Source organism: Narcine bancroftii, chromosome 14, assembly GCF_036971445.1.
Source record: "Narcine bancroftii isolate sNarBan1 chromosome 14, sNarBan1.hap1, whole genome shotgun sequence".
NCBI lineage: Eukaryota > Metazoa > Chordata > Chondrichthyes > Torpediniformes > Narcinidae > Narcine > Narcine bancroftii.
In genome coordinates this window covers 3,282,717-3,297,676 of record NC_091482.1, presented here as the reverse complement: position 1 = coordinate 3,297,676, position 14,960 = coordinate 3,282,717, and the positions used below count along the sequence as shown (strand labels likewise).

The 14,960-nt window shown below is 39.6% G+C and overlaps 1 protein-coding gene across 8 annotated transcripts in view; it reads right to left on the bottom strand.

Moving 5' to 3' along the window:
- bcas3 (BCAS3 microtubule associated cell migration factor) overlaps window positions 1-14,960 on the bottom strand; it is a 728,081-nt gene that overhangs the window by 206,209 nt on the left and 506,912 nt on the right. Inside the window, exon 24 of one of the 8 annotated variants that reach the window (XM_069911288.1) lies at window positions 9,003-9,563. The exons of the other annotated variants lie outside the window; for them this stretch is intronic. Coding sequence (XP_069767389.1) covers window positions 9,529-9,563 — 35 coding nt within the window. The 3' untranslated portion in view covers window positions 9,003-9,528. Of the gene's footprint in view, window positions 1-9,002; window positions 9,564-14,960 lie in introns of those variants that run through there. 8 annotated transcript variants of the gene reach the window in all.

The following is a 14,960-nucleotide window of genomic DNA, read 5'->3' as shown; positions in this document are numbered from 1 at the left end:
GGAGAAACTCAGCAGGTCAGATGGTGGACTTTATATGGCAAAGATATGGCTACAGAACCAATGTTTTTGGTCTTGAGCCCTTCATCAAGGTGTCAACAAACCTTTGCTATATAAGGTACACCACTTGATCTGCTGAATCTCTCCAGCATCATGTCTTTACTTCACGCGAGGTGTTTGCAGACTTTCATGTTTTACTAAGATTTTGCAGCAAATGGATTGCAGAAATACAGGGGTGAGCTTTCATCAGAAACAGGAAGGTTTTGACAATGTCTTAAAATTGCCAATTCTGATGGAATTGCTTTGTTATTTTAAAAAAAAATAATTTTATTTTGATATTTATTTGAATTCCCGCAAAATGAGCCAAAATGAGCTTATCCGAAGAAGCTCGTGAGGGTATTGGCACGAAAAGGGGTTGAATCAGGTAGGTCCGTGAGTCAGCCATCTTGTGCACACTCAGAGCAGTGGGCTGCAGGAGTAATGTGAAGTTTCCGACGACAGTAATCACAGGCATCTGTCTGGGAGGAGACTGAAAAAAATGGCAGCTGCTGCTCCTCCTTTCCACCAATCCACAGGCATTTGAACACCTCCCAGCCAATTACCAGACGAGTGAGTGCACAAACATAGAATGTCTTCCCCCTCCTTCTTCTCCTTCCAGGCATGGGCACAATAGCAAACACCTGATAACCATCTCAACCTGCACTTCTGCACACATTAAATTGCTACCACCTTTCTGCAGGCAGCCGTTGCAATTTACTGCAAAGCGCCACTACTTCAAAAGAAAGAAGTCAGTCAGCCCAAAGCTCTGCACATACAGCTCTCAGATTTAACTCCATGGTAACATTTCAAGTTAAAAATGAAAGCAACTCCAGAGTATCACTCTGTAAATTAGAAGCAAGCTCTTCCGGCAAAGCTTTCACCTTGAGTGCATGCTGTGTACTGTGCCTCCATCCTTCAGTAACATTTTCATTCTGACTGGTTTGCTTTTTGAACAATTTTATTTTAAATAAAATTCAGATGGAAAAGTAATGGCAGTGAATGAAAGTCAAAATTAAAATGTTGTGCAGTGTGATTTTTCTTTGTTAAATAAAATGATCTTGATCTTTTTTCAGATTATTATTGCTGTGAAAAGTTTTGGGAGTATTGAGAAGTAGGTACTGGCCTATCAGAGCACATCTTTTGAACCTCTGCTTTTTGCCCGAAAATTTGGAGTGAATTGACGATGTGTGTGCTTGTCTGCTAAAGCAGTCACCTGTGGATAACCACTCATACACAGATTTGAAGCAAATGTGGAGAATAAAAGACACGAGGTGTGCTGGCTGACAAACCAGGCTGCATAAGGAAAGAGGACAGGCAGTGTCTTACACGTGGAACCAGAGGCCAAGGTGAGGAGATGTCCCACTTCCTCCAGCAGTGGGTGTTGCTCTGCAGGGTACTCACCTCTTCCTCTTCCAGTTCAAGAGGGATCACAGCAGAATCCTATGACCAAGCACTTACTCTGCCCTAGCCTTTTTCGAAAGTTTCAGATAATATGTGGAAGTAAGGCACTCCATCTCTCCTGGCAAAACTCTGCAGGAACAAATTGACAGTGTCCTGGGGGATTCCATGATATATCTCTCCATGAGAATCCATCTCTAGTAGCATATCAATGATTCTTAATTTGTTTTTTTTAGAAACAGAGCCACAAGGTTTATTTTAAAATGTTGCATTAATTCTTGAATTAAATGGACAAGTGATGGGTTTTTAGAAACAGTTGTTTTATCACCTTTGTTGCCATTTGATGTGATACATGGGATAATCTGAAGTTTAACATGTCAACACTAGAACTATCAGGCTGTTGTAAATACTCATCTGATTCACATCAGGGAAGAAAATCTGGGGTTTCACAGCAACATGCTGACTTTTAACTGCTTTCTGAAATGGGCAATAATGCCACTTGGCCGACGGAGATAAATGCAGACCTCAACAGCAATGGCCTTAGCACCATTGAACACTACAGCACAGAACAGGCTCTTCAGCCATCTAGTTTGTGCCAAACTATTTATTTTACCTAGTCTTATCAATCTTCACCTAACCATAGCCCTCATTCCCTTCTCATCCATGTATCTATCCTTCTTCTTCCTTCTTCTTTGGCTTGGCTTCGCGGACGAAGATTTATGGAGGGGTAATGTCCACGTCAGCTGCAGGCTCATTTGTGGCTGACAAGTCCGACGCGGGACAGGCAGACACTGTTGCAGCAGTTGCAAGGGAAAATTGGTGGGTTGGGGTTGGGTGTTGGGTTTTTCCTCCTTTGTCTTTTGTCAGTGAGGTGGGCTCTGCGGTCTTCTTCAAAGGAGGTTGCTGCCCGCCGAACTGTGAGGCGCCAAGATGCACAGTTTGAGGCGAGATCAGCCCACTGGCGGTGGTCAATGGGGCAGGCACCAAGAGATTTCTTTAGGCAGTCCTTGTACCTCTTCTTTGGTGCACCTCTGTCTCGGTGGCCAGTGGCGAGATTGCCATATAACACGATCTCCATTCTGGAGATGTGACCTACCCAGCGCGGTTTGATCTTCAGCAGCGTGGATTCGATGCTGTCGGCCTCTGCCATCTCGAGTACTTCAATGTTGGAGATGAAGTCGCTCCAATGAATGTTCTCTTATATGTCAAAAATCAAACTGGATGTGATCAAAGGCCATTTGAATTATTTGCAGGTTTCTTCCGTATAACTTCAATAATTTGGTATTGGTTATGATTATACATTATGTCAGTGTTGTAAAATCTACCACTGAGCCACTCATTTTCTGGTATAATGGCATGAATGGGATAACCTTTCTGAATTGGAGTGAGCACCAGGTTCAGGAACGGCTGCTACCTCTCCACCATCAGACTCCTCAACAACAAACTCAACCGGAAACTCACTTCAGGACTCCGACGTGTGCATTTTATTGATTTTTAAAAATTCTCTCGGTTTTGCAATCAGTTTGTTTACAGATCTTTATTTGTTTGCATGTGTACGCTGTGTACAGTTTTTTTGCATACCAATAAGAGGTAATTCTGCCTCGCCCGCAAAAAAAAGATGATCAGGGTTGTTTGTGATGTCGTGTGTGTACTTTGAGAATAAATCTGAAATTTGAACTTCTGTGTTGAATTGCATGTTATGTCGAAATCCATTGTGCTGGAACTTAAAGTTAGATGTTTTATTATTCAGAAATCAAAATTCAAACTATCGTGCAATATTTGTTAGCCCACCTAGTAATCTGTTGAGTCAAAAGAATTTCACTGCTACAGTATTTACCAATTGATAGGAAAGGACAAGAGAGAAACACAAAGACTGCATGTGCCAAAATCTTGAGCAAACAATGAGCTGCTGGAGAAACTCAGTTGGTCAAGCAGTATCCATGGGCAAAAGCGGTTGGTCAAGCCAATCATGAGTTCTGACCTCTTACCCATTGAAGACACTTAAGTGAGGCGCTGCTTCAAGAAGGCAACCAACATCATAAGGGACCCCATCACTCTGGTCACAATGTCTTCTCACTTTCTCACTGCTTTGTTTGGGAAGAAGGTTCATAAGTTTGAAGTCCATGTCAGAAGGAAGCAGGTTCTTTTTTACATTCTACTTGGGGTTATGTGAAACAGTAAAACCTTTTTTGAATAGGCAAGGAACTTTTAGAAGTTATTCTGGAAGTGAAACTTTCATTAGATCCTTTAGTATTTTTGTTAAGTAACGTTAAAAGGTTGAGTTTAGAATTAAGATTAAATAGATTTCAAATTGCATTTTTGAGATTGCCATTAGATGTAGCTAGGAAATGTTTGGCAATTACTTGGAAAATGAGACTGATTTAAGTATACAGAGATGGCATATGGAATTGAGGTCTTGTATTCCGTTGGAGAAAATAACATATAATTTACATGATAATTTTTTTAAATCATAAAACTTGGAGCCCTTATTTGGATTATATAGGTCAGAGCTGCAGAGCTGCAAGGTAGTGGTGTTTCTCTAATCCATGGTAATTAATTGATGAATTTTGTTATTATGGTTAATCTCCTCTTCTTTTCTTTCCTTTTCTGCGGCGTAGGTTAGAGGGAGGTGGGGTGGGGGTTAGTTTTGTATGTTTTTTTTAAGTTTTATTCATTAATTGTATATGTTTTTGAATATATGCATCATGGTTTTTAATAAATAAAATATATATTTTTTAAAAGATTGAAGTCCAGCACCTTCAGGTTCAAAAACAATTTTAATCCAACATCTATCAGGCTCTTGAACCTCCTCATTCTACCCTAACATAAACTACTCCAGGGCACTCTTTCATTTACTGATGTTTTTTGGTATTAACTGCAATTGTGAATATTTACTATTTATCTGTATATTTATAATCTCCTTCTGTAACGGGGTAATTTAATGTATACATTTTTTTAATGAAAATTCCTGTTTGGTTGGAGAAAATAAGAATTTTGGAGCATATGCACATTCTACTTGGGTGTGTGACAAGTTATCATTATCAGTCAGTGTCTCATGTCAGGACCTGTTAAGTAAAATAAAAAGCAGGTGATATTACTTATATGAAGAGGGAATGAAGGTCATGTACGTAATATCGTCCCCTTTTTGCTTCAGTTTCACTGAATTCCTCCAGCTCTCATTGTTTGATTAGGAAACTGCAAGGACCAAAGAGCAAAACAACATATTTTGTAACATGTTCATGACAATTAATTCTGATTCTGATTCCTTCAGTAATTTCATATCTAGCGGACAGCAACCTCCTTTGAAGAAGACCACAGAGCCCACCTCACTGACAAAAGACAAAGGAGGAAAAACCCAACACCCAACCCCAACCACCCAATTTTCCCTTGCAACCACTGCAACCTTGTCTGCCTGTCCTGCATCGGACTTGTCAGCCACAAACGAGCCTGCAGCTGACGTGGACATTACCCCTCCATAAATCTTCGTCCGCGAAGCCAAGCCAAAGAAAGAGTTACTCCTATCTGTTATGAAGAAATAATTTTAAGATCACTTGGAATTTCTGCATGTAGAACAGGTCCTTCCATTCTAAACTTTCAGAAAGTAATATTAAATGTTTAGCGCATAGCAGTCCCAAAAAGATAATGAAATCGGAATTAAACATAGCTTAATCTGCCTGTAAATTCTCTATTTAGCACAAGCAAATTACTGAAGTTTTTTGTGTCTCTTTATCAGCTCTGATTCCATTGACCCACAGTTGGGGTTTCTCTTACAAAGCATTGCCCTATTTGAGAAAATTTTCAGTGAAACTGAATTCTGCATGCTTGGTATGATCATCAATGGGTCCAGAAACTGGGTGGTCAAGTGGGTTGTGGGAAAAATGCAAAGAAGATTGGATGGCATATAAATAGGCCAAGGGAATAAGCAAGAATATGCCAGACAGGATCTACTGTGTGGTCATCTCTCTGATAAAGAGAAAAAACAGGAACATGGGGGATATTTTAAAAGAGGACAAGTTGAAAGCTTTGATTTTTAGAGGGACTTCCGTGATCTTGTGCAAGAATCACTGAAAGTTAGCCTGTAGATGAAGTAACCCGTTAGGAAAGCAAATGGAATTTTGCCCTTTATTTCAAAAGAATTTGAGGTCAATGGTAAAGATTTCTTACTGAAATCAAATTAGGCCTTAGGGGTAAGGGCAGCACATCTGAAATATCATACACACGTCTGCTCTCCTAACCTAGGGAAATATTTTTTTTTAATAGAGCAACTACAATGAAATATCTCCAGATTTATTCTGGAGGACTGCCCTCTGAGAGGAAAATTAACAAACCGACTCTTAAGCATAACAGATGATCACAAAATTCATGTGATGAGGAAGATGGAGAGATGACGTTTCTCCATGGCTGGGGGAAATGGAACCAGAGGTCAACATAAGAGGTTAATAGAGCAGCCCAGAGAATGAAAAGAAATGTCTTTAGCCAGAGGGTAAAGTATCTTTAGAATTATCAACCAAAGTACGTTGTGGAAACGCAATTGCTGAAGATAGAGATAGATATGAAGGGATGTGAGATTATTTCAGGAAAGTGAGACGGAGGTTAAAAATCCGCGGAGTGAATGGTAAAATAACTCTTCTCAATGTTTATTATCATTATCACATTCTCTTGTTTTTGCCAAGGTAGATCATTTCAGAGATTTTTTTGTTACACATTCAACCTGTTTCCCTACATTGTCTCCTTATTTCCCATTCACAACTTAATTTCTTTGTGTTAACCAGAAATTTAGAAACCACTCCTTCGGTCTTTTATGCATTTACGTTGTTTGTTAAAGTTGAGAACCCATGTTGCACCACCTGTTGCATCTTGCCAATTAGAAAATACAGCATTTATGTCTACTCTCTGTTTCCTATTAGGTAGCTAATCTTAAATTACACCAGTATGTTACAAACCTCCTACAAACATGAGGTTTTATTTTCTGCAATAACCTTTGAGGCGGCACTTTATCAAATGTTTTCTAGAAATCTAAATGTGGTGCATCCACTGGCTCCCCTTTATCCAAAGCAAGTGTGACTTCTTCAAAGAACTTCAATAAATTGGTCAAACATGACTTACCTTTCATAAAACATTGCTTGATTACCTTGAAGAAGGATGATCTAGCCACAACTAATAAAGGAAATTAAGCATGATATCAAGTTGAAGGCAAAGATAGCCATTGTTTTTAAGATCGCTGGTAGCCAGAAAGCGGAAACAGCTAATAATGACAAAAATATATCAAGGGAGAAAATAGACTTTGAGAGTCAGTCAGCAATAAATATGATGTATGAAAGAGAATTCTACAAGTACACTACAACTCAAATTATCCGAAATTAAAAAATTTTTTTGTATAAATGAGGATATCTGAAACAATTAGAAATCCTCATTTATCTGAAATTTTTTCAGAGCTGAACTGACCTCATAGGTTAAAAAAAAATTAACTTGACATGAAATTAGAACAACGATTGCCCTTATTTCAGTTAACTCCCTCCCTTCTCTCTTCTCATTTATTCTTTACCTTCCCCTATTGACTTTTCTCTCCAACTCTCCCTCTCAAACTGTGTGCCACTGTCTCCCAGCCGCAAGTGATTGGAAAAATCCCTTGTCCTGGTGTCATCAAGGAGAGAAGCCTCCCGTGCAGGAGCAGGACATCGGACTCAGTGATGTTCCCTTTCCTCCCCTTCCCTCCTATCCTCTATCTTCCCTCCCTCCACGGCACACCAGAGCTCCTGACGCTGACTCCGAAACCTCCATTCAGCCTATTACCACACACACACACACACACACACACACACACACACACACTGGACTCCTGATGTGCGTGTGTGGTCGGCCTGGGGAGTGTTCCGAGTTAGGACTCGGGCATCGGGAGCTCCAGTGTCCAGGGAGACAGGAGCCTGCTGATTCGCCAGTGAGTGTTCCACAGGCCTGGGAAGACTCCCTGGGGATCAGCGATAGTGGTGGGGAAGTGTCAGGGATTGGCGGCAGTTGGGAGGTCTCAGTGATAGATGGAGAATTTAATGATAATACGGTAATAGGTGAGATTTTGAATAAATATTTTCATTTTTGCTAAACTGACAGTCATGACAGACAGCAGAATAACAGTAGAAAATCCAATGACTAAAGGGAAAGAGGTATTTAAATCTGTCACAGAAAATGTTAGTGCACGAAGAAAGTTATGGGGAGTAAAGCTGACTTCTCTTAGACCTGATGGCCTGCATTCAGGGGCGATAAAACAAGCAACTGCAGAGATAGTGGTAAAAACACACAGAAATACTGGAGGAACTCAGCCAGTCTTGCAGCATCCATAAGACTTAAAGATATGACTTAAATGCTTTGGGGCTGAGCCCTTCTTCAGGGTATGCAGAGATAATGGTCCCATTGGTTGTGACCTTCCTTAGATCCTGGAAAACTCCCAGAATTGAATCGAATCAGAATTTATTGTCATGAACATGTTACGAAAATTGTTGTTTTGTGAAAGAAAATAGGATAAGGTGAGGTAATGAATGTGATTCAGTGACCATTCAGGTGATGGCAGAGGGGAAGATGCCATGGGTGCTTTATACTTTTTTCCTGATGGCAGCAGTGAGAAGAGGGCATGGCCTGCGTGGTGGAGGTTCTTGAGGAGAAAGGTTGCTTTCTTAAGAAGATGGTAAGCTGTCTCTGGATATACTAGTTGGGATAAAGGGGGGGGGGATGGGTTTGGGAGTAAAATTAGACTCAATGGCGAAGCTTGTATGTAAGTGGAAAATGTGTGTTTTTATTATTATGGTTTGTTGACAGAGTTGGAAAAATTATAAATAAAATATTCAAAAAAAGATGGAAAGCTGAAAATGTGGCACCCTTTTCAAGGAGGAAGAGAGAGAGAAAGCAACAAAGTCGAGGCAAATTAGCTTAAGATCTGATATTGGGTAAATGGTGGAATTAATTCTTTATGAGATGACAATCTCTCATCATCCAATGTCTAACCATTTGGATATCCTGATGATTCAGCATCTGGCTTACTGGGTGATGTTTGTAATTTCCACTCAAGGGAAGTCCCAGGTCCCTAAGCTCTCCTACTCACTGTGTCTCTGGTTCCTGTGGCCCCTTCCTACTCTGCCAAGACCCCAGTTCCACACTCTCCATCCACTTACTGGGGCCCCAGTTCCTATGCTCCCTTTTTAACTCACCTCTTTTTGTTTCCAGTGCTCCTCTGAAATGTAATGGGTTCACTGAAATGCTACTGTGTTGCATCTTTAAAATAAAGTGAATTAAAAATTTGTATTTAACAAAATTCCCCAGCACCAACAAAGTCCCAAAGGAGTCAGGTTAAAATAGAAGAATGATATTTAGAAAATTAACTGACAATCAAGAGGTGTAAAGATAGAATGATGGGAGTGAATTAGCTAAGATTTAGTTCATGGAATATAATGGGAGAGAACACAAGGTAATGAGAAAAATGGAAATGTTCAAATGAGGAGGCAGTATAAAACACCACGATGCAAAGGGACACTGACGTCCTCCCCCGCAAAACAGGAACTACCCAATAATGGAAAAGATTGAATCCATAAACTGTTTATTGTCATGTACATAAGTACAATGTACTGATGCAATGGAAGTGTCACTTGCAATAGCTCCGCACGTACATAAAACACACTAACAACAAAGTATAATTAACAAAAGATGCCATGAATTTTAAAAAGTTATCTATATATAAACATAGAGAGAGAAAGAGAGAGAGCAGGTTGAGAAATAAACAATAAATAAATGAATTAATTCAGAAATAAATCAATATTGATGGTTGGCTGATCAAGCAAAAAATGTGCTGTGTTAGCAGCGGTTTTGAAATAGTGTAATGTTGCCCTGTATTGCAGAGTGAATGGAATACAAAAATTGGGAAATCTTGCTACAACTGTCAGGATGTTGGTAAAACAAGCTAAAATACCCCACACATTTTTGGTTTCTACATTTTAGGAGAATGATACTTGCATTGTAGACAATTCAAAAACGGTTCATGAAGTTAGTTCTTGGCATAAGATGTTGTTTTATGAGAGTAAGTTGGAGCTGATTGATCCACATTGGAGTCTAAAGAGGTGATCTTTCTGAAGCATACATGGGCTCTGAGGAAGCAACGAGAGGATAGATTAAGTGAGATCGATTATGTGAAGATCATTCTCCTTTTGGGGCAATCAAGAATTAGGTGGTATAGTTATTATTACTGTACAGTAACAACAAATGATGAGTTTATTACTTTATGGACTATAACTGTTTGTTATTACATTAATAATGTGTAATATAATACACTCACGCCATTATTGAAAGAACACAAAACAAATAATTTGTCTTTGCTAACTTGGCCGCAGTCTGATGTGGGGGTTGACAGCAGAGTTTGCCTGAGACAGGGTGAATAAATATTACAGAACTCCAGTGAAGTTGTAAAACTATACTGCCGCGTCCCAGATTATCATGTTAGGTACCCTATTTATTTTCACCCAATTAGGATCATTCTTGTTTTTATGATCAATTTTTCTTTGCAAGAGGAGGAATTAGAATTAAATCCAGTTCATTATGGTTAGACTAATATTGAATTTTTGCAAATCAATATAATTTTTAAAAAAAGACTCCAGTACCACACTGATCAATATTGCTTAACTCTACCACAGTGCATCCTAAGAGGCTGTCAATAATGTCTAGCACCGTATGCCATTCTCCGTAGACTTCATTGAACTCACTTAGATGGACTCATCGAGTAAATTCAGAATCACTGCATCCCAACTGTTTCTTTTCATGTCAAGATTCTCTCAGCTTTGTGCTCATTTGTATTTACGAGAATCTTCAACTAACAATGCAACAGGGTTCAATCTAATGTCATTAAGTCTTTCGACTGAATCTCTCATACACTTTCTTCCAAACAGAATTTTTTTTCCCCATCTGTTCATCCCATTGCATTATATGTCTTTGATTACATCATTAATCCTTTTCATTTAATTTTAAAAAAAATTAAATTTAGACCTACAGCATAGTAACAGGCCATTTTGGCTCGTGGGTCCGTGCCGCCCAATTAACTCCCAATTAACCTACATTCCCAGTACGTTTCAAACAGTGGGAAGAACCAGAGCCCCCAGGGAAAACCCACACAGACATGGGGAGAATGCACAAACTCCTTCCAGACAGCATATGATTCGAACCCCAGTCCCGATTGCACTAACCGCGACGTTCAAATTTAGACAATTCACTAATTCTCTGGGTCTATGGTGCATGTGCAATTTAATCTCTTGGATTACCTATAAGAGAATTTTAGAAAGCAGAACAAGTTTAAAAAAACACATTTGGAGGGTGCCCGGGCAGAATATGAGGTGTTATTCCTCCAATTTGTAGGTGGTCTCAGTCTGGCAGTGAATGAGACCACGAACAAAAATGGTAGCAAGGGAATGGGTTGGGGAATTGACCACTGGGAGATCCACACTATTTTGGTGGACAGAGTCAAGGTGCTCAATGATGAAATCTCCCAGTCTGCGTCTAGTCTCTCAATTGTAGTGGGGACCACAACAGAAACACCAGATGCAGTAGATGACCCCTGCAAATTCACAAGCGAAGTTTGGAAGATCTGCTTGGGTTCCCGATAGTGGTGGGGGAGAAGATGTGGGAGCATCTAAGATCAGGCAAATAAAACCAATTGCGATCATCTTGATTCAACTTACCAACAATTGCTATAGGTTCAGTCTGCAAACAGTTCTGTTTAAATTGTTTGGTTTGGCTACACAGTGAATGATTCCTTTGGGGCTATCTTACACAGCAAGAAAAAAGGTTTCAAATATTTTTCAGATGAAGTAAAGCAAAAAGGATAAAACAACGAGGAAAACCAGACCTGTTATTATGTTTTAAATCAGTTATACAATGATGGGCAAGAAGCCACTTAATTAAACTTAAGGTATGATCATCCCAAGTGTGCAAAATCCTTTGCTTACTTGGATGTATTATTATTTGTTCCACTTCTCTATAACCTGTACAATCACAATTGCATAGCCAAGTTTGTCATTGTTGGCCGAATAACAGGAAGTGATGTCAGAATATAGGATGGAGACAGAGAATCTGGTTGTGGTGCCAGAAGAACTATTTTGCTCTCAACTCCGACGAGACCAAGGAGCTTATTGTGGATTTTAGGAAGGGGAGGCCAGTGGACCACACACCTGCCCCGTTGATGGGTCAGAGATGGAGAAGGTTAGAATCTTCATTCCTGGGGAAACCAGAGGTTGGAGGACCTCTCCTGGAGCCAGCATATCGAGGCAACTGTGCTGAAGACATACCAATGCCTCTACTTTCTAAGAAGTCTGAGGAGAAAAATTCTATCAAGCTTCTACAGGTACACTTTGGAAAGTATACTAATTGGTTGCATGAAAGGTTAACTTGGTAAATAAAGTGTTCAGGAACACAGAGGCTGTAGAAAGTAGTGAACATAACCAAGCCTATCACAGGCTCTGACTTCCCATTCCCTGCAGACATGTGAGGCTGCCTCGTGAAGGCAACCATCATCATAAAGGACCCCCATCACTCTAGTCACAACCTCATCTCACTGCTGTATTTGGGGATAAAGTACAGAAACCTGAAATCCAGCACCTCCAGGTTCAAGAATAATTTTTATCCAAAGGTTATCAAACGCTTGAACCTCTCTGTACTACCCTAAGCATAAACTAATAAAAGACAACTAACTAGACTAACAAGGTCAGTTAATGCTTTGGGTCAGGACTGGCCCATGAATGCTGCCTGACCAGTTGAGTCTCTCCACCATCTCTTTGTTTGCTCTTAGTGACTACTTACATTCAGAGTTTCCTTTGCTTTTATAAAGTCACCATGGAAGTGATAAATGGTGTTGGCGAAGTACATGAAATTTAAGAAATGGAAGGAGACTAAGCCAGGAATAGTGAAGAATCAACAGTGGGGCAAATTATACTCACAAGTTGAGCCATTCCAATATCCTGATTTAAATGAGAGGATAAAGAGCATGTAACTGGTCTTCATTATCCACCAAACTGCTTCTGGGAAGTCCTTTGTTAAAATGGTGCACCAATGCAATTCTTACTTTGCATATTTTCATGATCTTCCACCCAATCAGTGCGGGTTTGGAGGTCACCAAAACCTTTGGGCATTCTGAATGTGCAGCTTTCTTTCCTGTTTTCTGTAGACTTTGAAAGACTGAAAGGACCCTTGAATCATGAATTGAACATTCATCCAATTAGGAGTAGTTTATTTGATCCAAGTTTGCTTTAATATTGGCAGGTTCTTTTAAATGATAAATTCACCCATCTGCTGAATATTATTTTAAATATTTTCTCAGGTGAACATACATCAAACGTTCTCTCTCTCAATAATTCTCTACCTCCAAGGCCAGCATTTTCATGCATTCATAGACCTCTTGGAGAAAATGTTGCAGATTTGTCTTCAACAAAAAAAAAATTGGAAAAGAAAATGCAGGCTTGGGTTTGTCCAGGGTAAGTAAAGCTGGCCTGTGGGTGACATAAGGTTCAGAACCACTAGTCTAAACTCAAGACTGCAATATCACATTAATAATTAGGGGACTGATGACTAATCAAATAACAGATGCACTGGAATCCTTTTGACCAGGCCCATGGACACTGCCCTTCATCACCATCCTTCCTGATGGGTCAGTTACAAACTGATGGTGTAAACCACATGGATGTCATGGTTTGCGTAGCAGTTGGTGCACTGTTATTACTGCGCCAGTGACCAGAGTTGAATCCGACACTGTAAGGAATTTGTGCTTCCTTTCTGGGTCCGCATGGGTTTCCTCCAGATGCTCCAATTTCCTCCAATATTCCAAAGGTATACGGGGCAAGTAGGCTAATTGATCTCGGGTATATTTGGGAGGCACGGGCTCATGGGGCTAGAAGGGCTTGTTACTAGAGCTGTAACTCGAAATTATGAATCTAAAAATCTGTCAGATTTCCTTGAGAGCAACAATTTATTTCCTTCTCAAAGATCAACCGTGATAAAGGCTTGCATCCTGTTAATCACAGAATTACCTCACAGAATGAGGAGATCTAGGACAGACACTGCTGGAGAAGGGAAGCAGAGGTGGAGAAAACCCTTCCTTGATGATGTTAACAGAAGGCTCAGTGAGAGAAATAAGTGGCGCATATTTCAGTACTGGTATGAGAGGTTTATCCTCCAGCTTCTACCTATTTTACAAAAAAGAATCCCTTGGCCGATACAAGGGTCCAAAGTGGACTAAATTAAGACACCTTAAAGATTGATCTTGTATTCCTCTTTAATATGGAAGATTAAAGGCAGATCTATTTGAGGTATTTATAATAATAAAACAAATTGATGGAGAAACTTGAGAGAAACTATTTCCTTTGGTGGGAGAATCTTAATCAAGGAGGTATAATCTTAATGTGAAACCATTGAAAAGTGATAGCAGGGACTTAATCAGGTCCTTTGTCATGGCTTGTTTGTCTGGAAGTTTAGATCACCTTGGATCCAGGGGAACTGGCCAATTGGATTCAAAATTGACCTTGCACGAGAAGTCAGAGAGTAATAGTGGAGGGTTGTTTTTTGAGTGGAGGTCTGTAACCAGTGGTTTGCCACAGAAGTCAGTTTTGGGTCTATTGTTGTTTGATATTAATATTAATTATTTGAGAAGTAGTCCATATCTGGAATGAGCTGTCAGAGGAAACTAGAAGCAGGCTAAAGTTTGAACCAGGCTAAGCCAACTCTGTGGTTGAAGTAAAAACACACAATGCTGGAGAAACTCAGCAGTCAAGTAGAGTTCTTTATAGAGCAAAGGTAAAAATACATAATCGACGTTTCGAGTATGGAAAAATGTCGGCAGGTGTCCAATATTTTTCACTACATTGATGAAGGGTTCAAGCTCGAAATGTCGGTTCTTTGCTCTGTAAAGAACATTGCTTGACCTGCTGAGTTTCTCCAGCATTGTGCGTTTTACTTCAACCATGAAGTCTACAGATTTTCATGTTTTATTTGATATTCAAAAGATATTTAGACAAATATATGGATAGGAAGTGTATGAGGATATGGATCAAATTCAGCCAACTTGGTCAATATGGATGAGTTGAGCAGAAAAGTCTGTTCCATGTCATATGACTCCTGAGGAAGTTCCTTGTCTGGCAAAGAGGAGTGTAAAGTTAAATTAAATTGAACTTTGTCAGTTAAATCCTTCAATGGCTGTGATGGTTTTGTCATGTTTGGGAGAAGAGAAGTCAGCTTTCCTGCTCTTGACCATTGTTCCAAGAATCCTTAAGATTTGCAACTGAGATATCACTGAATTGTGGATGCAACAGGCCATTCATCCCACCCGCTCAACCTCTTTCATACAATTTATCCATTTTATTCACCCTATCTAAACAGCCCTGCAATTATTTTTTTTACCTTTTAACATTTTTCTATTTCCTTTTTAAACATCTATTTTATCCACCCTCTCAGAAAGTTCTTTCCAAACTATAATAACTTACTGCATCATGTTATTTTCCTCATGTTAA